The 24,783-nt window shown below is 44.8% G+C and overlaps 1 protein-coding gene across 1 annotated transcript; it reads right to left on the reverse strand.

The window, feature by feature from the left end:
* Nucleotides 1-4,074: 4,074 nt before the first annotated feature.
* Nucleotides 4,075-14,990, reverse strand: HARBI1 (harbinger transposase derived 1; the record flags this gene model as incomplete). The annotated part of the gene is made up of 2 exons (XM_080690725.1): nucleotides 4,075-4,454; nucleotides 14,321-14,990. 2 exons carry the CDS (start codon nucleotides 14,988-14,990, stop codon nucleotides 4,075-4,077), a joined length of 1,050 nt encoding a protein of 349 aa, XP_080546851.1.
* Between the last annotated feature and the right edge of the window lie 9,793 nt (nucleotides 14,991-24,783).

Raw genomic sequence — 24,783 nt, forward strand, 5'->3', positions numbered from 1 at the left:
CAAGTACTGGGACTATAGGAGTGCACCATCACATCTGGCCCTGCACATATTTAGTGCACCCTGCTGCCAAATGGACCCACTCTACATAAAGAAAAATAATGATGGAAAATAGCATTTTTAGTGGAAATAAACAGCAGATAATAGTCCATAATTGTTTTTAATCTTGAGGATGATTCACCCTCTATTTCCAAATTTCTTCTGTCATCAGCTGTTCATTTCTTTACTTTAAAAATCACCAGATTAACACTGCCAAAGGCAGGTAGGAAATGATCCAAGAGAACAATTCAGAGGTATCACATGGTGAGTGGCTGAGGAACTGGGAACAAGACAATCCTTAGGAAAATCTCTTTTTTGTCTCAGCAAAAGCATCAATGTGTGAACTTAATTCACACTTTCATTATTCCAATCAGGTTATTTTTATGTCAGTGTAATTTTAGAATAAGACTTGTTAGGGGATTATTTATTTCCTGGGAAGTCCTTTTTGTCACTCTGCATACAAGATATCTAAGGTCTGACTCCAAAATTTCTTTCAAACAAAACAATTATGTTCTTTTTAATTTTAGTCCTGCTCCCCGCCTCCCTTTTTTGTGGTACTTGGGTGGAAACCAGGGACCTTCTACCTCCAGGATATACTGCTGGGATTACAGGCATGCACTACAATGTCTGCTTCTCCATTTTTTATACTGGAGAACAGACCAAGGGGCATTCTACCATTGATCTGCAACTCCAGACGTGTGTGTGTGTGTGGTACTGGATATTGAACCCAGGAACATTCTATTTCCAAGTTACACTTCAAGACCTATTTTTTTTTTTTTGAGGTACTAGAGATTGAATACAGGAGATTCTTCCCCTGAGCTATACCTCCAGCCTGTGTGTGTGTGTGTGTGTGTGTGTGTGTGTGTGTGTGTGTGGTACTGGGGATGGAACCCCAGCCCTATTTTTTATTTATTTTGAAACAGGGTCTCACTGAGTTGCAAAGGGCATCACTAAGTAGCTGAGGCTGTCCAAGAACCATGATCCTCCTGTCTCAGACTCCTAAATGCTAGAATTACAAGCGTGCGCCACCACGCCCAGCTCCCAGCCCTATTTTTAATTCCTTTTTTTCGTGTGTGTGTGTGTGTGTGTGTGTGTGTGTGTGTGTGTGTGTATGTGTGTGTGTGTGTGTGTGTGGTACTCAGGATTGAACAGCATTCTACCTCCAAGCTACATCCCCAGCCCTATTTTTTATTCTATATTTTGAAACAGGGTCTCACTGAGTTGCAAAGGGTCTCACTAAGTAGCTGAGGCTGTTCAAGAACTGTGACCCTTCTGTCTCAGCCTCTCAAATACTGGGATTACAAGCATGCGCCACCATGCCCAGCTTCAGACAATTCTTTTTTTTTTTTTTTTGCAGGTCTGGGGGTGGAACCCAGGGCCATTCGACCTCTGAGCTACACCCCCTGCCCTATTTTTTATTCTTTATTTTGAAACCAGGTCTCACTGAGTTGCAGAGGGCCTCGCTAAGTAGCTGAGGCTGTCCATGAACCGTGATCCTCCAGTCTCAGCCTCCCAAATGCTGTGATTACAAGCGTGCGCCACCACGACCGGCTGTCAGAAAATTCTTAATATCCTCATGTATGTGTGTGTTTGTGTGTGTGATGAGTTGAATTTAGGAGCATTCTACCTCTAAGCTCTATACCCAAGAACTATTTTGTTTTGAAACAGGGTCTCCCTAAATTGCTGAGGCTGTCCTTGAACTTGTGATCCTTCTGTCTCAGCCTTCCAAATACCAGGATTACAGGTATGCTCCACTATAGCTCTTAATGTCCTCTTTTTGTGGTACTGGGGATTGAAGCTAGGGGAATTCTACCTCCAAACTACTTTCTCTCTCTTTCTCTATTTACTTATTTTGTGCTACTGAGGATTGAACCCAGGGGCATTCTACCTCTGAGTTACACTGCCATTCCTATTTTATTCTGATTTTGATACGGAGTCTTGCTAGGTTGCTGAGAGTCTTGCTACCTGCCGAGGCTGTTTCAAACCTGCAATATTTGTGTTTCAGCCTCTGAAGTACTGAGATTACGGGCAAGTACGTGGGAGGGTGAAACAGGAGGATTGTAGGTTCAAGGACAGTCTCAGCAATGCAGACTCTCAGCAATGTAATGAGAGACTATTTCAAAACAGAAACAAAAAAAGGAATAGGGGTACAGCTCAGCAGTAGAACGCCCCTTGGCTTAATCCTCAGTCTCTGTCTCTCTCTCTTACACACACACACACACACACACACACGCCCAGTGTGATGGCGCATGCCTATAATCCCAGTATTTGGGAGATTGAGATAGGAGGATCACGGGTTTGAGACAAGCCTCGGAATTTAATGAGACTCTCAGCAACCTTGTGAGATTCTGTTTTAAAACAAGAATAAAAATAAAAGGGCGCCGGGCGTGGCGGCGCACGCTTGTAATCCCCGCGCTTGGGAGGCGGAGACAGGAGGATCGCGCTGGTTCTGAGCCAGCCTCACTGGCTTAAGAGACCCTGTTTCCAAATAAAAAAAATAAAAAAATAGGTCTGGGAGTGTAGCCCAGAGGTAGAAGGGCTTCTAGGAACCCCAGTACCACAAATAAATAAATAAATAAATAAATAAATAAATAAATAAAATAAATAAATGGGCTGGGGCAGCCAAGTATGGTGGCACATGCCTGTAATTCCAGAACTTGGGAGACTAAGACAGGAGCAGGTTCAAAGCCAGCCTAGGTAATTTAGCAAGGTTCAGAATGCCTCTGGGTTCAATTCCAAGAACCAATAAATAAATAATAAGCAAAAAATCAAATACATAAAAGAGCTGAGAGAGTATCTTAGAGGTAGGATATTCCTAGATTCAATACCCAGTACCACAAACAAAGCCACAAAGCTACTCAGAAGGTTGAGGCAGGGCAGCCTGGGCAATGTAAGGGGGCCCTATTTTATTAATAAATTTATTTATTGTGGCACTGGGGATCAAACCCAGGGGCATTCTACCTGCAAGCTATACCCCCAGCCTTATCTTTTATTCCTTTTTTTTTTTTTTCTTTTTTTTGCAGGTCTGGTGATAGAACCCAGGGGCATTCGACCAAGCTCCAACCCCTGCCTATTTTTTATTCCTTATTCTGAAACAGGGTCTCACTAAGTTGAGGAGGGCCTAAGTAGCTGAGGCTGGCTGCAAATCTGCAATCCTCCTGTCTCAGCCTCCCAGGTATTGGGATTTTAAGTGTGCGCCACCATGCCTGGCTAGGAGACCCTGTCTTAATATGAATTTTTTTTTTTTTTTTGAACTGGGGTTCCTGGAAGCCCTTCTACCTCCAGGCTACACTCCCAGACCTATTTTTACATTTTTATTTGGAAACAGGGTCTCCTAAGCCACCACGGCTGGCTTCGAACCTGCGCGATCCTCCTGTCTCTGCCTCCCAAGCGCGGGGATTACAAGCGTACGCCACCACGCCCGGCTTAATATGAAATTTTTTAAAAGGGTTGGGGATGTAGCTCAGTGGTAAAGGGTTTTCCTGGCATATGTGGGGCCCTAGGTTCAATCACCAGTTCCATAAAAAAGCAAACAAAAAACCATAGAACGGCAAACTCAGATTACTGTCAATTTACTGATTTTAGAAGATCTTTCCCAGCTAATTCCATTCTTCAACTTTGTCTATATAGGCAGCAAAGTAGAACTAAAATGTCACCCAGATTCTGGACAAACAAATACTGTTTTCATTTGAAATCACCAGATAATTGAAACCAGAAAAGTGTTTTGGTTATGCCCTGTTTTCCACTTTACTACAGTTTTAACTTTTAACTACTGAGCGTTCAGATGAGCGGTGCTTGACTTGCAGTTCACTGGGTAGTAAGGAGGCCTTGCCTTGGTTTTCTTTGCTGACACATTCACAAGGGAATCAAGATACTCTGGCACGGGCCCAATCCTTGTAAGAGACAGACTGAAATGTCGGCTCTGACAAATGTCTGTGCACTCGGTCGTGCTAGATGACAGAACTGTGTAGGGGGTGCTAGGGAGGGAAGTCTGTCCCAGTTCTTTCTGGAAAGTCTCCTCCCTTCTTTCCCTCCACATTAGCTAAAATGAGTGAGCACCAGCTCCTGACGGATACGGTCCGCCTCCAAGTCCAGGGATTCCATGTGCTCATACTCTTCCTCGGGGGGCTGTTCCATGGGTCCTGTCACTGGAGAGGACCAAACATCCATCCCGTGCTCCAGGGAGATGTTGTGCAGCACACAGCAAGCCAAGATGATGTGGCTGGACTTCTCTGGGGAGTACTGTAGCGCCCCCTTGGATCCATCCAGGCAGCGGAAGCGGGAGCAGAGGGTTCGGAAAGTCTTTTCAATCACACTGTGAGTTGCAGAATGGGCCATGTTATAGCAGTTTTCAGCTGGCGTTTCAGGAATGTGAAGGGGGGTCATGAGCCAAGTGCGGAGAAAGAAGGAATTGTCACCTGTGGGGAAGTCCCAAATAAATCATATGTGATTATAAGTAGACTGCACACAAGAAGTGCAATTCTAAAGCATATACTAAGGATGGTCAAGAATATACAATAGGTCAAGTGCGTGTGGTGGCACATACTTGTAATCCTAGTACTTGAGAGGCTGAGATAGGAGGATCATAGGTTCAAGGACAGCCTCAGCAAGTAGAGAGACTCTCATCAACCTAGTGAGACCCTGTTTCAAAAATAAAAATAAAATAGGTCTGGGGGTGTAGCTTAAATGCCCCAAGTTCAATCCCGAGTACCAAAAGAAAAAAAAAAATACGACAGGTCATGTGCAGTGGTTCATTCATGTAATTCTAAGCATGGAGGAGGCTAAGACAGGAAGATTGCAAGTTTAATGTCAGCCTGGGTAACTTAGCAAGGCTCTGTCTTTAAAAGAATACAATGAGCCGGGCGTGGTGGCGCACGCTTGTAATCCCAGCATTCGGGAGGCTGAGACAGGAGGATCATGGTTCGTGGACAGCCTCAGCTACTTAGTGAGGCCCTCTGCAACTCAGTGAGACCCGGTTTCAAAATAAAGAATAAAAAATTGGGCAAAGGGTGTAGCTGGGAGGTCAAATATCCCTGGGTTCCATCTTCAGTACTGCATAAATAAATAAATAAATAAATAGGCATGGGTATATAGTTCAGTGTCATAGCATTTATGGGTTTAATCCCCAATTTGATGATGGGGGAGATAGCTTCTGGAGCCAAAACTGTGGTAAAAAGTAAGAATTCCAAGGTCACAAGCAGAAAATATGAGTTTTGGCTGGTAATACTCTTGGTTAAAACCAAAAGAGCAAAAAGCTGATAGCTAACAAAAGCTAAATCTAAGACAATGTAGGAAGGAGGTAAAGCATTGAAAGAAACAATTTTTTTTTTCAGTGCAGGGGATTGAACCCAGGGTTCTGTGATAGTCAAGCGTTCTACCTTTTTTTTTTTTTTTTTTTTTTTTTTTGGTGGTACTGGGGTTCCTGGAAGCCTTCTACCTCCGGGCTACACTCCCAGACCTATTTTTACATTTTTATTTGGAAACAGGGTCTCCTAAGCCAGCGCGCACGGCTGGCTTCGAACCTGCGCGATCCTCCTGTCTCAGCCTCCCAAGCGCGGGGATTACAAGCGTGCGTCACCACGCCCGGCCAAGCGTTCTACCTTTGATCTAAACCCTTAGCCTTTGAAATTTTTAAAAATCAGAGATGTTGTTCTTTAAAAAATTATCAAACAATGCCAGGCGTGGCAGCGCACGCTTATAATCCCAGTATTCCTTGTAATCCCAGCATTCTAGAGGCTGAGACCACAGCATCGCGGCCCCTCAGCTACTTAGTGAGGCTCTCTGCAACTAAGTGAGACCCTGTTTCAAAATAAAGAATAAGGAGCTAAGAATGGTGGCGCACGCTTGTAATCCCAGCCCTTAGGAGGCTGAGACAGGAGGATCACACAGGTTCGAAGCCAGCCTCAGCTACTTAGTGAGGCTCTGGGCAATTTAGTGAGACCCTGGGCAACTTAGTGAGACCCTGTTCCCAAAAAGTATTTTAAAAAAGGTCTGGGAGTGTAGCTAGGAGGTAAAAAAAAAAGCCCCTGGGTCCCACCCCAGGACCACCACCAAAAAAAAAAAAAAAAAAAAAAAAAAGAATAAAAAATAGAAGCCGGGCATGGTGGTACATGCTTGTAATTCCAGCATTCGGGAGGCTGAGACCGGAGGATCGCGGTTTGCGGACAGCCTCAGCTACTTAGTGAGGCCCTCTGCAACTCAGTGAGACCCGGTTTCAAAATAAAGAATAAAAAATAGGGCAGGGGCTGTAGCTCAGAGGTAGAATGCCCCTGGGTTCCATCCCCAGACCCGCAAAAAAAAAAAAAAAAAAAGAATAAAAAATAGGGCAGGGGGTATAGCTCAGGGGTTGAGTTGAATGCCCCTGGGTTCCATCCCCAGACCCGCAAAAACAAACAAAAAATAAAAAAAACCTACCTAACATGCTGATCTTCAAAATCTTTAAGAACATGCGGGCATGGTGGCGCACGCATGTAATCCCAGCATTCGGGAGGCTGAGACCACGGTTCGTGGATAGCCTCAGCTACTTAGTGAGCCCTTTCGCAACTTAGTGAGCCCCTGCTTCAAAATAAAGAATAAAAAATAGGGCTGGAGGTGTAGCTCAGAGGTAGAATGCCCCTGGGTTCCATCCCCAGTACTGAAAAAAAAAAAAAGTGAGACTATAAATATAGTAATGCAAATGGTAATAGTCGATGAGAAGGAAATGAAATCAGAAATCAATTAAAATAATACACAGAAGGCATTCCCCTTAAGTGACTTCCTTATCAAATGATTCTGGGAAGTGCTAATAAAAACAAACAAAACTGGGGTGCAGTGTCCTAACACGATAGCATAATGCTTCTGTAATGTTTAATTGTACTGACTCATGTGCCTGGCAGATGAAGTGTCTCACACAGAGGCACATCCTCTTAGAAATCCGAGACAGAAAATAGGCCTGGAAGACTGGCTTGCACAGTCCTTGTGCTCCCAGACCACCAGCATCAATTTCACCAAATAATTTGGACTGCTGATAAAGTGCTGGGCACCATTCCAAAAACAAAGGACTCCTTTCTTTTTTTTTTTTTTTCCAGGTCTGGAGATGGAACCCAGGGGCATTTGACCTCCGAGTTACACCCCCTGCCCTATTTTTTATTCTTTATTTTGAAACAGGGTCTCACTGAGTTGTGGAGGGCCTCACTAAGTAGCTGAGGCTGTCCGCGAACCGAGATCCTCGGGTCTCAGTCTTCCCAATGCTGGAATTACCAGCGTGCTCCTTTCTTTTAGAAGCTAACATTTCTAGTGCTGTATTAACTGTAAATAACTAAGAAGCCTGGCAAATTTTTCAAATTTTATATTCAGTTAACTTTTTCTCCTTTTTTATTTTTTTGTAGTACTGGGGATGGAACATAGAGTCATTCTACCTTCAAGATACAACCCCAGCCCTATTTTTATTCTTTATTTTTGAAACAGGGTCTCACTGAGTTGCAAAGCCACTCACTAAGTGCCTGAGGCTGGCTGCAAATCTGTGATTCTCCTGTTCAGCCTAAAATGCTGGGATTACAAGTAAGTGTACGCCACCATGCCCTGTTTATGAAACCCTATTTTAATTAATTATTTAATTAATTTTTGCCATACTGGGAATGAAACCCAGGGGCATTCTACCTCCAAGCTACACCCCCAGCCCTCTTTTTTATTCTTTATTTTGAAACAGGGTCTCATTGAGTTGCAAAGGGCCTCACTAAGTAGCTGAGGCTGGCTGCAAACCTCAATCCTCCTGTCTCAGCCTCCCAAGTACTGGGATTAAAAGTGTGCACACCACACCCAGCAGGCCTGACCCTTTAAAAATACAATCTTAGAGCTAGGTGTGATACATAAATATACTGATCTTGGCTGATTGCGGTGGTACACACTTGTAATTTCAGTACTTGGGAGGCTGAGATGGGAGGATCGAAGGTTCACAGCCAGCCTCAGCTATTTAGTGAGGCCCTCCACAACTTAGCGAGACCCTGTTTCCAAATAAAAATTAAAATAGGTCTGGGAGTATAGCTCGGAGGTAAAAGGCCCCTGAACTCAATCCTCAGTACAAAAAAAAAAAATATTGCCAAATAGCCCACACCTATAATCTTAATTTGCAAAACTGAGACAGGAGGGTCTCAGATTTGAGAACAGCCTCAGCAATGTAGCAAGATTCTTATTCTCAACAACCTAGAGAAACCTTGTTTCAAAACAAAAATAAAAAAGGTTGGGGTTTAGCTCAGAGGCAGAATGTCCCTGGATTTAATTTCCAGTAAAACATACACACATACCACCACCAGCAGCACCATATATAATCTCTTATTAGTTAATCCCAGTTCTGTCAGGTTAAACACTGAAGTCATTTTAGAAATGGGAAGATGATGCCGGGTGTGGTGGTGCACGTTTGTAATCCCAGCATTTGGGAGGCTGAGACCTGAGAATCGTGGTTCGCAGACAGCCTCAGCTACTTAGGCCCTCTGCAACTTAGTGAGACCCTGTTTCAAAATAAAGAATAAAAACCAGGACAGGGGGTGTAGCTTGGAATGTCAAATGCCCCTGGGTTCCATTCCCAGACCCGAAAAAAAAAAAAAAAAAAAAAAAAGAAATGGGAAGTGAAGCTAGGCATGGTGGCGCACGTTTGTAATCCCCGCACCTGGGAGGCTGAGACAAGAGGATCGCACGGGTTCGAAGCCAGCCTCAGCTACTTAGTGCGGCTCTTAGCAACTTAGTGAGATCCTGTTTCCCAAGAAAGAAAGAAATGGGAAGATGAGTCTGACATGGTGGCACATGCCTGTAATCCCAGTACTTGGTTGGGAGGCTGAGACAGGAGGATCATAGATTCAAAGTCAGCCTCAGCAACTTAGTGAGGCTTTCAGTAATTCAGCAGAGACCTTGTTTCCAAAATAAAAAATTTAAAAAAGGGGAGATCAAGTCAGGTGTGATGGCACATGCTTATAATTCCAGTACTTGAGAGGCTGAGACAGGAGGACTGCAGATTTGAGGCCAGCCTCAGCAGCTTAGTCAGACCCTGTTTCAAAGTGAAAATAAAATAGGACTGGGGGTAAAAATAAAATAACTCAGAGGTAGAATGACTTTGGGTTCAATCACCAGTACCACACACACACACACAAACACACATAAAGAAAGAAAGAAGGAAGGAAGGAAAGAAAGAAAGAAAGGAAGGAAGGAAGGAAGAAAGAAGAAAGAAATTACCAGCCACCTTTTGATATGCCAAGGCAAGGGAAAAAGCTGATAACTAAATGCTAATGGTAGAAACAGAATCCCAAATACCTAACGTAATCGTGTAAGGCTGTAAAAGGGATTACAATAAACACCTATGAGTGCCTAACCAGAGATGTCAAGTGATATCTGTCATAGTTGCTCTAAGAAATTATATGGGTGCACATCTGTAATCCTAGTACTTGGGAGGTGGAGATAAGAGGATTGCAGGTTTGGCGCCAGCTTCAGCAATTTAGCAAGACCCCGTTTCAATAAAAAATAAAATAAGCTGAGCATGGTGGTGCACGCTTGTAATCCCAGTACTTGGGAGGCTGAGACAGGAGGACTGCAGGTTCATGGCCAGCCTCAACTACTTAACTAGGCCTCCACAACTCAGTGAGACCCTGTTTCAAAATAAAGAATAAAAAATCAGGCTGAGGGTGTAGCTTGGAGGTAGAATGCCCCTGGGTTCAATCTCCAGATCCACAAAAAGGAAGGAAGGAAGGGAGGGAGGGAAGAAAATATAAGGGAGATATATGGGACAAGCTAGTTAATATAAGCCATTAGTAAAATGTTCCACCATCATTACCTGGTTATAATCTAAGCACCACTGGAAAACAGACACTCAGGAGGGATTAGGATCAGAATTTCTAAACAGATTACAATTGCTTATATGATCAGTCATCCAAAAGACATTCTGGCAGATTTTACATAAAGCTGCTTAACAGGACTAGGCCAAAAGCAGACAAAATAAGAACTCAAGTCGAGTTCTTTGCATGAGTAGGTATATTTAGAGGAGGAGAATTTAGGTAATGCATTCTGAAGGGATAGATAAAAATGGGGACAGGAAGAGATGATGACACTCTAAGTAAAAATATGCTAAAGAAATAAAGGCGATCAAAGCTAGTTCTAGTTTTGACATCTACAACTATTTCACAAATCTGATGGCTTGAAAATACAATTAGCAACCAGCCTCAGCAACTTGTGAGATCCCCAGCAATTTACAAAAACCTTGTTTCCAAAAAATAAATTTCGAAAAAGAGGCTAAGGGTGTAGCTCAGAGGTAGAACACCAGTAACCCCCCCCCAAAAAAAAAAAATAACAAGTAAAAGCTGGGCATGGTGGTGCATGCATGTAATCCCAGTATTTAGGAGGCTGAGATGGGATCATGGGTTTGCAGACAGCCTCAGCTACTTAGGGAGGCCCTCTGCAACTTAGTGAGACCTTGTTTCAAAATAAGAATAAAAAATAGGGCTGGGTGTGTAGCTCAGAAGTAGAATGCCTCTGGGTTCCATCTCCAGTACTGCCAAAAAAAAAAAAAACAACCCAAAACCCTAAAAACTATTTTAAAGCAAATTTAAACTAAATACAGAGTCTCATGGTGTAAAAGAGAAGAAAATCTACACCTCCTACATGACATTACACAAAAGAAATATTTGCCAAACAGCGATCAAGTTTGTTTCATATGATCTGGCTTCTTATTAAAGGGCTGGGGTGTACCGCAGAGATAGAACACCTGGGTTCAATAGGGTTCAATACTCAATAACACACACACACTTGACTTTTCTTTTTTTTTGCGGGTCTGGGGATGGAACCCAGGGACATTCAACCTCCAAGCTACACCCCCTGCCCTATTATTAATTAATTAATTAATTAATTAATTAATTATTTGGTGGTACTGGGGTTCCTGGAAGCCCCTCTACCTCCGGACTAACACTCCAAGACCTATTTTATACTTTTTTATTTTTGGAAACAGGGTCTCTTAAGCCAGCGCGGCTTCGAACCTGTGCAATTCTCCTGTCTCCGCTTCCCAAGCACGGGGATTACAAGTGTGCGCCACCACACCCAGCCCCCTGCCCTATTTTTCATTCTTTATTTTGAAACTGGGTCTTAACTGAGTTGCAAAGGGCCTCACTAAATAGCTGAGGCTGTCGGTAAACCGCGATCCTCGGGTCTTAGCCTCCCAAATGCTGGGATTACAAGCGTGTGCCACCACGCCTGGCTCGACTTTTTTTTTTTTGAGTGGTACAAAAATTGAAATCAGAGGCATTCTATCTTCGAGCTATACCCTCAGCCCTACTGTATTTTTTTATTTTTTATTTTTTTGGTGGTACTGTAGGTGGAACCCAGGGGCTTTCTACCTCTGGACTATACTCCCAGACCTATTTTATATTTTATTTGGAAACAGGGTCTCACTAAGTTGCTGAGAGCCTCACTAAGTAGCTGAGGCTGGCTTCGAACCTGTGCGATCCTCCTGTCTCAGCCTCCCAAGCGCGGGGATTACAAGCGTGCGCCACCACGCCCGGCTAGCCCTACTGTATTTTGAAACAGGGTCTCACTAAATGCTTAAGGCCTTGCTAAATTGCTAAAGCTGTCCGCAAAAGTGCAATTCCTCTGTCTCAGCCTACCCAATACTAGGATTATGGGTGTGTACTATGATACCCATTCATGTACATTTTTGGTTTTTCCCCCTGTGATACTGAAGATTGAACCCAGAAGCATTCTACCACTGCACTATACAACTACCTCCTCCTTTTTATTTTTTTGTTTTGGAACAGTGTCTTGCTAGGTAGTTCAAAGTCTCACTAAATTGCCGAGGATTACAGGTATATGCCACCACACTTGGCTCCTAAGTTTATTTTATTTTTTAATTTTTTGGTGGTGTTGGAGATTGAAGCCAGGAATATTTTACCTCTGAGATACACCCCCCAGCCCTATTTTATTTTTCATTTTGAAACAGGGTCCTTGTAAATTGCTGAGAGCCTCACTAAATTGCTGAGACTGTCTTTGAACCTGAGATCATCCTGTCTCAGCCTTTAAAATACTGGAATTACAGGTGTGTGCCACCATATCTGTCTCTGAAAGTATTTTATTTATCATTATTATTATCATTTTGTGGTACTGGGGATGGAACCCAGGGATATTCTGCCTCTGAGCTAAAGCCCCAGCCCTATTTATTTTATTCGTTATTTTAAAACAGGGTCTCACTGAGTTGTGAAGGGCCTCACAAAGTAGCTGAGGCTGGCCGGGAACCATGATCCTCAGGTCTCAGCCTCCCAAATGCTGAGATTACAAGCGTGTGCTACCACGCCTGGCTTGAAACTATTTTAAATAGTGATTTATTTTTTTAATTTATTTTTATTGGTGCATTGTAATCATACATCACATTGGAATATAAGATTTGAGAGGATATACAAGCACACATCATCCAATTAGCCCTCATCCAGCCCCCATCCCATTCCCTCCCCCTCCCTTGATCTCCTGCTTGTCTGGTGATTAACTCTGATACATATGTTTATATACCTCCTTCTTTTTAAAGAGGCTCCATCCTCCTCTATTCCATACCCTCTGATTGGTCACCTTAATTGCTTCACTATAGGGCCCTTTCTATAGCTCTACCACTTCCTGTTGCCCGTTTCCTCCTAGTTATTGCTGATTAGGGGAAGCATCTGGTTTAATTGTCTGCGATATTTCTCTGTGCATGCCGCGTTGCAAATACCGATCCCACTCTTGACGGCCCCAGTTGTGGCCTGGCTACCCGGTGGACTGATCAGACATCCAGACCTCGCTGGCTCAAGCAGCAGCCTTGCCTCATGGGAGGCCCCGGTTCTGGCCTCGCTGGCCCGGACACTGGCCTAACCCCTCAGCTGGCTTCGATCCCGGCCTCGGAGGCCCCAGCACCAGCCTTGCCTCACGGCAGGCTCCGATGTTAGCCGATGGCCCCGGCATTGGCCTAACCCCTCAACAGGCTCCGATCCAGGCCTTGGAGGCCTCAGTAGCAGCCTTGCCTCAAGGAAGGCTCCGATGCCGGCCAGGGGGCCACTGGCCTAACCCCTCAGCAGCCGGGCTTAGCCCGGCGCAGTGGCACACAATTGTAATCCCTGTGCTTGGGAGGCGGAGACAGGAGGATCACGCAGGTTTGAAGCCAGCCTCACTGGCTTAAGAGACCCTGTTTCCAAATAAAAATATAAAATAGGTCTGGGAGTGTAGCCCAGAGGTAGACGGGTTTCCAGGAACCCCAGTACCACCAAAAAAAAAAAAAAAAAAAGTAATCCCTGTGCTTGGGAGGCTGAGACAGGAGGATTGCACAGGTTTAAAGCCAGCCTAAGCTACTTAGTGAGGCTCTCAGCAACTTAGTGAGACCCTGTTTTCAAATAAAAATATAAAATAGGTCTGGGAGTATAGTCCAGAGGTAGAAAGCCTCTGGGTTCCACCTCCAGTACCACCAAAAAAAAAAAAAAAAAAAAAAAAAAGAATAAAAAATAGGGCAGGGGGGTATAGCTTGAAGCTTAAATGCCCCTGGGTTCCATCCCCAGAACTGCAAAAAAAAAAAAAAAAAGCTGGATATAAAGTCGGAATTACACAAATAAATAAATATAAAGCTGAGTGTGGCGATGCACACCTGTAATGTACTTGGAAGGCTGAGACAGGAGGATGGGTTCAAAGCCAGCCTCAGCAAATTTTTATTTTAGGCTCTCAGCAACTTAGCGAGACCCTGTTTCCAAATAAGAAATACACAGAGCCAAGGGTGGACCTTGGAGATAGAATGTCCCTATATTCAATCTCAAGTACCACACATAAACAAATTAAGGCTCAGCTACTGGAGAGTGTATAGCTTAGTGGCAGAGCACATGACTGGCGTGAAGAAGGCTGAGGGTCTGATATCCAGGAAAGAAAGGAAGTAAGAGAAAATAAAAGAAGAATGAAAAAATAAAATAGAAATTAAGGCTCAGAAACTTCCCCTAAAACAGTGTTAGGGCTGGCCAGGCGTGGTGGCGCACACTTGTAATCCTGCGCTTGGGAGGCGGAGACAGGAGGATCACGCAGGTTCGAAGCCAGCCGCACTGGCTTAAGAGACCCTGTTTCCGAATTTTAAAAAGTATAAAAATAGGTGTCTGGGAGTGTAGCCCAGAGGTAGAAGGGTTTCCAGGAAACCCAGTACCACCAAAAAAAAAAAAAAAAAAAAAAAAAAGTGTTAGGACTGAAACTCAGCTCTAAGGACTGCCATATTCCATTTTCCTCCATTACATAGTTTTTCTGTGACTACAGACAAGATTCACACCTCTGAACTTACCAAGCAGCCAGCTGTCTTTGTGCATTCCAGCTTCAAACTGACTGCTGAGAGAAGACTGCTGCAGAACAGCAAAGTCCTGCAGGCTCCCCGGCCAGTTTGTCTCCACGGTCATTAGTGCTCCTCTTATGTCACACACCATCAGGCAGTTCAAAGAATGCAGGCCTTTGCGGTTCACGTAAGAGAGGTCTTCAGCATTTGGTGCCTTGATGGCCACATGGATACAGTCAACTACGCCTATGACCCCTGGCATTCCTGATAACCCATAGAATTCATCTTTCAGAGCCTGCATGGAGGCTTCATCAGATGGAAAGTGAATGAACTGGGAGGCCCTTTCCACAAGTGCTTCTGTGACGTTGGCAACACAACGACTCATAGAGGCCTGACTGATTCCAATAGCATCTCCCATCCGAGTCTGGAAGGAACCTGAGGTATAAAAGCCCAGTGCTGCAAGGATCTGTGTCTCTGGGCTAATAGCCCTGGATCGCTGAGTAGGTCTACAAAGACTGGCCCCCAAGAGCTCCACCAAGTAATAAATGAACTGCCGAGGAAACCCATACATGGACATTAAGTAGTCATCAGTGACATCATCTAGCTTAAAACGGTCCAATGTCCGGTGACCTCGGCCATATAGTAAGAGATCGCAGTCAAGAACTGTTATTGGTATAGCCATAGCAAGTGTGAATGCTATCTCTCCTTCTACCGACTACTTTTTCTGAAATCCTCCCATGGTTGACATTGGTACACAAATGTATTTAAGGAAGTATCCGATTTCAACAGCTAACCACCAGTTATATGATCCTGGCATTTATAATCTTCTCTCTGTAAAAGTTAGAAGAAAAAAGTTAGAAACCTCCCCAAGACATTAAGGTGGCTTACTGTGTGTGTGTGTGTGTGTGTGTGTGTGTGTGTGTGTGTGTGTGTGTTGTACTGACGATGGAACCCAAAGGCATTCTACCTCCGGACTATCTCCCAGCCCTTTTCAAAATTTTTTTTTGTTGAGCACAGCGTGGTGGTGCACGCTTGTAATCTCAGTGCTTGGGAAGCGTAGACAGGAGGATCACACAGGTTCAAAGCCAGCCTCAACTACTTAGTGATGCTCACAGCAACTTAGTGAGACCCTGTTTCCAAATAAAGTATGCAATAGGTCTGGGAGTGTAGCCTGGAGGTAGAAAAGCCCCTGGATTCCACCCCCAGTACCACACACAAAATAAAAAAATAATTTTTGGTTTGTAAACAGGGTCTTGCTAGGTTGATAAAAGTCTCACTAATTGTGGAGGCTGCCCTCGAACCTGCGATTCTCCTGTCCGTCTCAGCCACCCAAGTACTGGGATTACAGGCGTGTGTCACCACGACCGGCTTCAAAGCACCCTTTGAGCAAATCCATTGTTCTGGTAAAACGCGTTGCGCATTTTTCTCCACGCACTCAGGGCTGCACAACAAACTTGGTTGACTGTGAAGGATGATAATGAGAGTTAAAGCTCAGTGGCTCGTTTAATGCCTGGTATTCCAACTGAGAACAGCAAAAGATTAATGGAGGAGATGACATAATCATCCACAAGGAAAAAGAGGTCTGCTCCTGTCTAGACCGGCCACAAAGAAGCTAAGTCGTAACTACCTCGGGTAAAGATCACTCCCGGGGGCTTGTTATCCAGAGACCCACAGCTCTGCGTGGGGGTGCTCGAACCTGTCTCACGGCTGGGCCGAGGCCAAAAAAGGCCCACGACCCAGCCAGAGGGACGAATGTTGCTACAAAACGGGCTTTTCCCTAACCCCACGAAACCCAAATTGTGAGGCTGAGCGTGAGGAAGTAAGGAAGACCAGCTAGTTTGAAAGGATGGAGCGAAGGAAGAGGCTGAGAGGAAGCTTGGGAAGGCAACTCCGCCACTTTTACAGCGCGCCTTAGATCGTATACCGAAGCCGGCCTGCAGCGGCCAAAGCCAGCAAAGGCTGGTCACCCACCTCTCCCGGCTGCCAGCTCCCCAGCGGATACTCCACCCACTTAGCCCGGGCCGGCCCTCCTCCGGAACCGGCCGCAGCTCCCCGGCCGCCACGGCGCGCAGCGGAGGCCCCGCCCCCGCGCCAAGCCCCGCCCCCGCGTCACGCCCGCCCCGCCCCGCGCCGCGTCCTGGCCGCCGCAGCCTGCGCTTCGCCGCCGCACATTCCACACGGGCCCAACGGCCTCGCCCTCTCAAAACGCGCTTCCAGCCTCCTTTCTTTTTTCCTAAAGGACTTGAAGACATCAGAAAAGAAGACTTACATAAAGGGGAAGTTAACTTCTATGGATATTCGGGGAAGCAACATAACCAAATAGTGCTTCCACGCTGTAGCGAAAGTGCGGGCGCGGTCAGACAGCTGGCTTTCTCCCTAGCCCTTCCCCTCCCCACCGCCTGCACCGAAGCGGATGAAAACAAACACTGACGATGGCGGTGCCGGGGATCCGCCGGCTGCTGGGTTAGGGCTGGAGTGATCGCTCGATCGGCCAGGAGACCCCAGAGGAGGACCAGTCGACCGGAGGGAGAAAACTTGCTCGGTCCTGGAAGCGAAACGTCCGGGGCCTGGATCCAGTGGTGTCCCGAGGCGTGAGGTGTCTGCGACCTGGGCTGTCACTGCAGCCCGGGAGCTGGGCACTCAGCCGGGAGGCGCGGCTGGCCGGCCCCAGGCCCCGGCCTCCGTAATGAGAGCCCAGAGCTACTCTCTGTGCCGCAGCTTCGCAGGTACTAACTCTGGGAGGAGATTCCCCCGGGTCTGTCAGTGCCCTCGGGTGGGAGGCTATGGATGTGACCTGTCGGCCCCCTCCCCGTGGGAGCCGCAGCTTACCCGCCCAGGTTCCATCCCCTGTGCTCCTAAGTTTTCTTTGGGAAATCTAGGTCCCATTGGCCTTTGGTCGTCACTAGCCTTTACGAAGATCCCTAGAGCTTTCCTCTCTACTTTCTCAGCTCTTTGGGTTAAGTAGGTAGGCTTTTTGTAGGTGATTTATGGGGCTATAACTCCGAGGTTGGGTACCAATACTAGTGAAGTAGGTTTTTATTCAGTCAAGATTTGTTGAGTGCCAAATATGTACTCCGCGTGTAGGTGAGGGTGACTCTTGACTAGTGAAAAAGGGACCCAAGGTTCACGGCTATCTTACTGGCAGTGGAACGACCTGTGGAAACCTGCGATCCATTCTCATTAAATAATTCTCTGGGTAAGTTGTTAAGCACCTTCTTGGGCTCATCACTAACATATCTCAGTTTTCACTTTCCCAGTCAGTTATCTTCCAGTTGGTCTGATCAAATCAGCCAAGCGTCTTGCTTTTAGTTTTCTTGCCTCCTCTGGCCACCCAACAGCAAAATAAAATTAAATAGATAAAAAAAATAAAACAATACTTGGAAGGCCGAGACAGCTCGCAGCCTCAAAGGCCAGGCTTAGCAACTGGGTGGGACTCTCAGCAACCCAAATGAGACCCTGTTTAAACATAAAAAGTAAAAATGGCTGAGAGTGTAGCTGGAATGCCCCTGGATTCAATCTCAAGTAACATACACGTATACCTGTACCTATTTTCTCGTCCTATTTTGTTAAATTCTCTTCTGAGATGATAGAATTTATTGGACACCTTCACTGAGAGCTGAAGAAAAAAGAAACAACAAATTCTTTCTTTAAACTACATTAACACTGGGATTTTGTGTTTTATTTGTGTTCATCTTTGTCCTGTCATGTGTGGATTTTGTGGCTCTAGCTAAATTATAAGGACGTGTGCGTGTGTTACTGGTCTCCAGTCCTGTCTCAACCTCCCCAAGGACTGGGATTACAAGTGTGTGCCCCCATACTTGTTTTATTAAAATTTTAATTTGTAAAACTGGGGATTGAACACAGGGGCATTTTACCTCCAATCTAAACCTCAAACCCTATTTTTATTCTGAAACTAGGTCTCTAGGTTGAGAGTCTCACTACTTGCTGAGGCTGTCCTTGAACCTTTGATCCTCCTATCTCAGCCTCCTAAGTACTGCAATTACAGGCAGCCCCTCCCTCCAAATTTCTTTTGTATTTCCCTTTATCCGGTCATTTGGAGATAATTTGAGATACTTACTGAGATTAGATACCCTGATTTAAATACTGGTTTATAGCCAGGAGCTGTAATCCTAGTACTTGGGAGGCTGAGAATGTAGGCGCCTAGGTTAAAGGTCAGCCTTAGCTATGTCAGGAGTCTCAGCAACCTAAGAAGGCCCTATTTGAAAACAAAAAGAAAAATTATAAACTGAGCATGGTGGACCACGCTTGTAATCCCATCATTTGAGAAGCTGAGACTGGAGGATCGCAGTTCGCAGACAGCCTCAGCTACTTAGGCCCTTTGCAACTCAGTGATACTCAGGGGGTATATCTCAGGTATAATGCCCCTGGGCTCAATTCCTAGTATCAAATAAATAAAAGCATAAGGGTATTTTCCTCCTAATAACCTAGCGGCATTCTGTCTGTGAGCTATATTCTGAGTCCTTATTATTAGTTGTGTGTGTGTGTGTGTGTATATAGGTTGTACTGGGAATTGAGCCCAGGGGCATTCTACCTCTGATCTACACCCCCAGCTCTATTTTATTTTATTTTAATTTAATTTGAAATAAGGTCTCACTGGGCAGGGTGGTGCACTCTTGTAATCCCAGCATTTGGGAGGCTGATACAGGAGGATCATGTTTCATGGATAGCCTCAGCTACTTAGGCCTCTGGCAACTCAGTGAGACCCTATTTCAAAATAAAAGAATAAAAAATAGGGCTGGAGGCATCCCTGGAAGGTAAAATGACCCTGGGTTCTATCTCTACTACCTCAAAAGAAAAAAAGTCTCCCAATGTTGATAAGGCTCATTACTTCCTGAGACTGGCCTTGAACCTGTGATCCTAAGGTTACAAGCTAGGGCCACCATGCCTAGCTTGTGTGTGTGTGTGTGTGTGTGTGTGTGTGTGTGTGTGTGTGTGTTACTGGGGATAGAACCCAGGGGCATTCTACCACCAAGCTACACCCCCAGCCCTATTTTTTATTTTTTATTTTGAAACAGGGTCTCACTGAGTTGCAAAGAGCCTCACTATTAAGTTGAGGCTTTTTGAACCACATATTCTCCTTTCTCAGCCTCCCCAACTCTGGGATTACAAGCCTGTGCCACCACGCCCCGCTTTGAAACAAGGTTTGGCTAAATTGCTGAAACTGACCTTGAACCTTTGATCCTCCTTTCTCAGCCATTCAAGTATTGGCTCACATGTTTTCACTATGCTTGGCCTTATTAATCTTGTTTTTATTATTTAGATTCTCTGTGTATTTTTGTTTATATCTACCTGAGCTGTTGAAGAGTTGTGTCACATTTTCAGCTACTCATTCCCCAACCCCCAGTACTGGAGATGGAACCCAGGGGCATTCTACCTCTGAGCTGCATCTCAGCCCTATTTTTATTCTTTATTTTGAAACAGGGTCTCACTGAGTTGCAAAGAGCCTCACTAAGTAGCTGAGGCTGTCTGGGAACTGTGATCCTCCTGTCTCAGCCTCCCAAATGCTGTTTACACCATGCTCGGCTTTCACTTACAGTTTTAATTTTATCAAGCTCTCCTAGTATTTTGTGTGTGTGTGTGGGGGGGTACTGGGGGTGGAACCCAGGGGCTTTCTACCTCCGGGCTATACCCTCAACCCTATTTTATAATTTATTTGGAAACAGGGTCTCAGTAAGTTGCTGAGAGCCTCACTAAGTAGCTGAGGCTAGCTTCAAACCTGTGCGATCCTCCTGTCTCAGCTTCTTAAGTGCTGGGATTGCAAGCATGTGCCACCATGCCCAGCTCTCTCCTAGTATCTTTGAATTTTAGCTTCATGTATTTAATTGCTATATAGATATATATAGATATATAGATATATTATAGATATGTATACATATATATGTGGAAGGGGTATTAACTGGGCTTGAACTCCGAGCTTAACCCCAGTACTTTTTATTTTCAAACAGGGTTTTGCTAGGATGCTATGTCTTACTACATTGCTGAGGCTGTCCTTAAACCTGCAATCCTCCTGTCCCAGCATCCCAAGTACAGGGATTAAAGGCCTGTCACCACATCTGGCATTCGTGTGTTCACACACACACACACACACACACACGCACACACACGCACACACACGCATACATGTAGTGGGGTTGTACTCACATTGAACCCTGGAGCATTCTATCTTCAAGCTATGCCCACAGCCCTATTTTATTTTTTATGGCACTGGGGATTGAACTCAGGGGCATTCTACCTCTGAGCTATACTACTAGCCCTATTTATTTTTATTTTGAAACAGGGTCTCACTAAGTTGTAGAGGGCCTTACTAAGATGCTGCGACTGGCTGCAAACCTGTGCTCCTGTCTCTGCTTCCCAATTGCTGGGATTACAGATGTGCACCCAGTTTATATGAAAATTGAACAGGGAATTTGAGTTAGGATGACCTTATCTGGCATTGTTGAGCTGAGTCACAAGTAGTAAGTAGGTTGTCACTTACAATTTTGTTACCTATCTGGCATTGAACTTCTGAACTCCATGCCATCGTCTCACCTCACCCAGCCTTCCAACTAGCTAGTATTACAGATGTGCACCAGTTTGCCCAGCTTTGCCTGTATTTCTTTTTTCTTTCTTTCTTTTTCTTTTTTTTTTCTTTCTTTTTTTTTTGTGGGACTAGGGATGGAACCCAGGAACATTCAACCTCCGGGCTACACCCCTACCCTATTTTTTATTCTTTATTTTGAAACAGTCTCACTAAGGTGCGGAGGGCCTCATTAAGTAGCTAAGGCTGTCTGCAAACCAATATCCTCTAGTCTCAGCCTCCCAATTACAAGCATGCAACACCACACCTGGATTAGCTTCACCTATATTTCTAACCAACCAATCTCACCATTCCCACAACCCTCTCCTTGGGTTCAGTTATTTGCTGGAAAGATTTACAGAACTCATTGGAACACCTTATGCTTACCGCAGTTCATTGAAAAGATATTAAGAAGTTTACAGATGACCAACTAGATGAAGGTTTGGGTATGTCAAGGTATGGGGCGGAGGTGGGGGGTCCACAGAGTTTCCATTCCATCTCTGGGTGTGCCACCCTCCCAGCACTGCCACCTATCACATCTGGATACTTGAGAGTTTTGTGGAGTTTATTTTACAGCCACCCTTTACCTTCACAGAAGTCCATGGGTGGGGCTGAAAATTCCAACCCTATAATCCTCCAGGTCCTTAGTGACCAGCCCCATCCTGAAGCTATGCAGGGGCCACACCCTAGTTCACCTCCTTAGCTCCAACTCTGGGCTTCTGAAACTGGCCTGTATGAATAACAAAAATACACTGATACCAGGTATGGTGGTACACGCTTGTAATCCCAGAATTTGGGAGGCTGACACAGGAGGATCTCTCAGGGGTTCGAAGCCAGCCTCAGCTACTTGGTGAGCTCTCAGCAACTTAGACTGTGTTTCCAAATAAAGTATAAAATAGGTCTGGGAGTTATTTCCCAGAGGTAGAATGGAACCCAGGGCCATTCTGCTTCCAAGCTACATCCCCACCCAGCCCTTTTTCTTTTTTTTTTTTTTCTTTTCTGTTTCTTTCTTTTTTTTTTTTTTTGGTGGGTCTGGGGATGGAACCCAGGGGCACTTGACCTCCAAGCTACACCCTCTGCCCTATATTTTATTTTTATTTTTGGTGGTACTGGGGTTCCTGGAAACCCTTTTACCTCTGGGCTACACTCCCTGACCTATTTTTTATATTTTTATTTGGAAACAGGGTCTCTTAAGCCAGCTTCCAACAGATCTTCCTGTCTCAGCCTCCCAAGCGTGGGGATTAAAGCATGTGCCACCACGCCCTGCTTATTCTTTTATTTTTGAAACAGGGTCTCACTAAGTTCTGGAGGGCCTCACTTAGTAGCTGAGGTTGTCCACAAACCGCAATCCTCCGGCCTCAGCCTCCTGAATGCTGGGATTGCAAGCCTGCACCACCACTCCCGGCCTTATTCTTTTATTTTTTATTTTTATTTATTTATTTATTTTTTTGGTGGTACTGGGGTTCCTGGAAGCTCTTCTATCTCCGGGCTACACTCCCAGACCTATTTTTACATTTTTATTTGGAAACAGGGTCTCCTAAGCCAGCGCGTGCAGCTGGCTTCGAACCTGCGCGATCCTCCTGTCTCCGCCTCCCAAGCGCAGGATTACAAGCGTGCGCCACCACGCCCGGTGTTTTATTCTTTTATTTTTGAAAGAGGGTTTCACTGAGTTGCAAAGGGCCTCACTAAGTAGCTGAGGTTGCTCATGAACCACGATCCTCTTGTCTCTACCTCCCAAATGCTGGGATTACAAGTGTGTACCACCATGCCCAGTTATTCTTTATTATGAAACAAGGTCTCACTAAGTTGTAGAGGGCCTCACTAAGTAGCTGAGGCTGTCTACAAACCATGATTCTCCTGGCTCAGCCTCCGAAATGCTGGGATTACAGCATGCAACATCACGCCTGGCTTCAAGAATAACTTTTTTTTTTTTTTTTTTGCGGTACTGGCAATGGAATCCAGGAGCATTCTACCTCTGAGCTACACCCCCAGCCCTATTTTTTATTCTTTATTTTGAAACAGGGACTCATTGTGTTGCAAAGGGCCTCACTAAGTAGCCCTACACTGTCCATGAACTGGGATCCTCCTGTCTCAGCCTCCCAAGTACTGGGATTAAAAGCCTGCTCCAGCACACCTGGCTAAGAATAGATATTTCTTATAGTATAAATTTACACCCATTAAAGTAATCACTTTTTTTGTGGTACTGAGGATGGAACCTAGGGGTACCTCCAAGCCACACACCAGGCCTATTTTTAATTCTTTTTGTATGTGTGGTACTGGGGTTCCTGGAAACCCTTCTACCTCTGGGCTACACTCCCAGACCTATTTTTAATTTTTTTTTTTTAATTTGGAAACAGGGTCTCTTAAGCCAGTACCACCAAAAAAAGAAAATAAATAAAATAAAAAATAGGGATGGGCGTGTGGCTCAAAGGTAGAATGTCCATGGGTTTCATCCCCAGTACCACAAAAAAAGAGGGGGGTGGAGAAAATAGAATTGATAAGGATAAGGAGAAATGAGAACTCTGTACTGTTGCTGGAAATGTAAAATAATAACAACTGATATTGAACATATTATGATGAGCTAGACATAGTATCACATGCCTGTAATTCCAGCACTTGACAGGCTGAGAGAGGAGGATCGCAGGTTCATTGACAGCCTCAGCAATTTAATTAGGCCCTCAGCAATTTACCAAGACTGTTTCAAATTAAAAAATAAAATAGGGCTGGGGTATAGATCAGAGGCACAACAAATGCCCTTGGATTCAATCCCCAGTACCAAACACACATAAAACACGTTAACCTAAAAACTTGCACCCCTGGCTCTATTTATTTTGAAACCCTGTCTCCTGAGTTGTAAAGGGACTCACTAAGTAGCTGAGGCTGTCCTTGAACCGAGATCCTCTGGTCTCAGCCTCCCAAATGCTGGGATTCCAAGCTGGCCATCAAAAAGCTTTTCTTGAGCTGGGCGTGGTGGCGCACTTCCCAGCATTCCTGAGGCTGAGGCTGGAGGATCCTGGTTCACAGACAGCCTTGCTACTTAGTGAGGCCCTCTGTAATTCTGTGAGACCCGTTTTCAAAATAAAGAATAAAAATTAGGGCAGGGGGTGTGGCTCGGAGGTTGAATGCCCCTGGGTTCTATCCCCAGACCCGCAAAAAAACAACAACAACAACAAAAAAAAACCTTTTAAGTTTTGAAACAAAGTCTTTATAAGTTTGCTGAGGCTCTCTGAAATGCTAATGGTGACCTTGAACTTGTGATCCTCTTGTCTCCCAAACACATTGCAAATGCCCAGCACTGTGGCCTACTTAGTCTGTTTGCTGTTTATCTCCCAACATTTTATTGAGACTTTTCATCTGTTATTTTCTCTTCTGTTCTCTGCCTTTGGGCTTCATATATAAAGTAGTAACGTCTTACTGGGGGGTCGTATTCCAAGATCCCCAGTGGATGACTAAAGCCTATATTCATCCCTAATTGAGAACATTTAATTTTCTACTTAAAGGAAGTACTTTATAACTACTTTTTTTTTGGCATTGTAGAATCAGCAGCATCACTACTCTTGTGCTTTGGGGTCATTATTAAGAAAAATAAGTATTATTTGAACAGAAGCATTTCAATCCCATAACAGTCTGACAACCAGGAAGGCTGCCCAGGGACTAGTGGGCAGGCACATTACATGGTGTGAATCACTAGACAGGGATTATTTACATCTAGGGCAGGATTACGCAGGAGGACTGTGAGATTTCATCATGCTACTCAGTAAGGTCACAATTTAACACTATGAGTTGTTGGTGGATGTGTAGTTTAGTGGTAGAGTATGTGCTTAGCATGTATAATGCCCTCAGTTCAATTTTCAGTACTGCAAAAAAAAAAAAAAGAAAAAGAAAAAAGAAAAAGGAA

The sequence above is a fragment of the Muscardinus avellanarius genome (genome assembly GCF_963383645.1).
Source record: "Muscardinus avellanarius genome assembly, chromosome: 1".
In the NCBI taxonomy this organism is placed as follows: Eukaryota; Metazoa; Chordata; class Mammalia; order Rodentia; family Gliridae; genus Muscardinus; species Muscardinus avellanarius.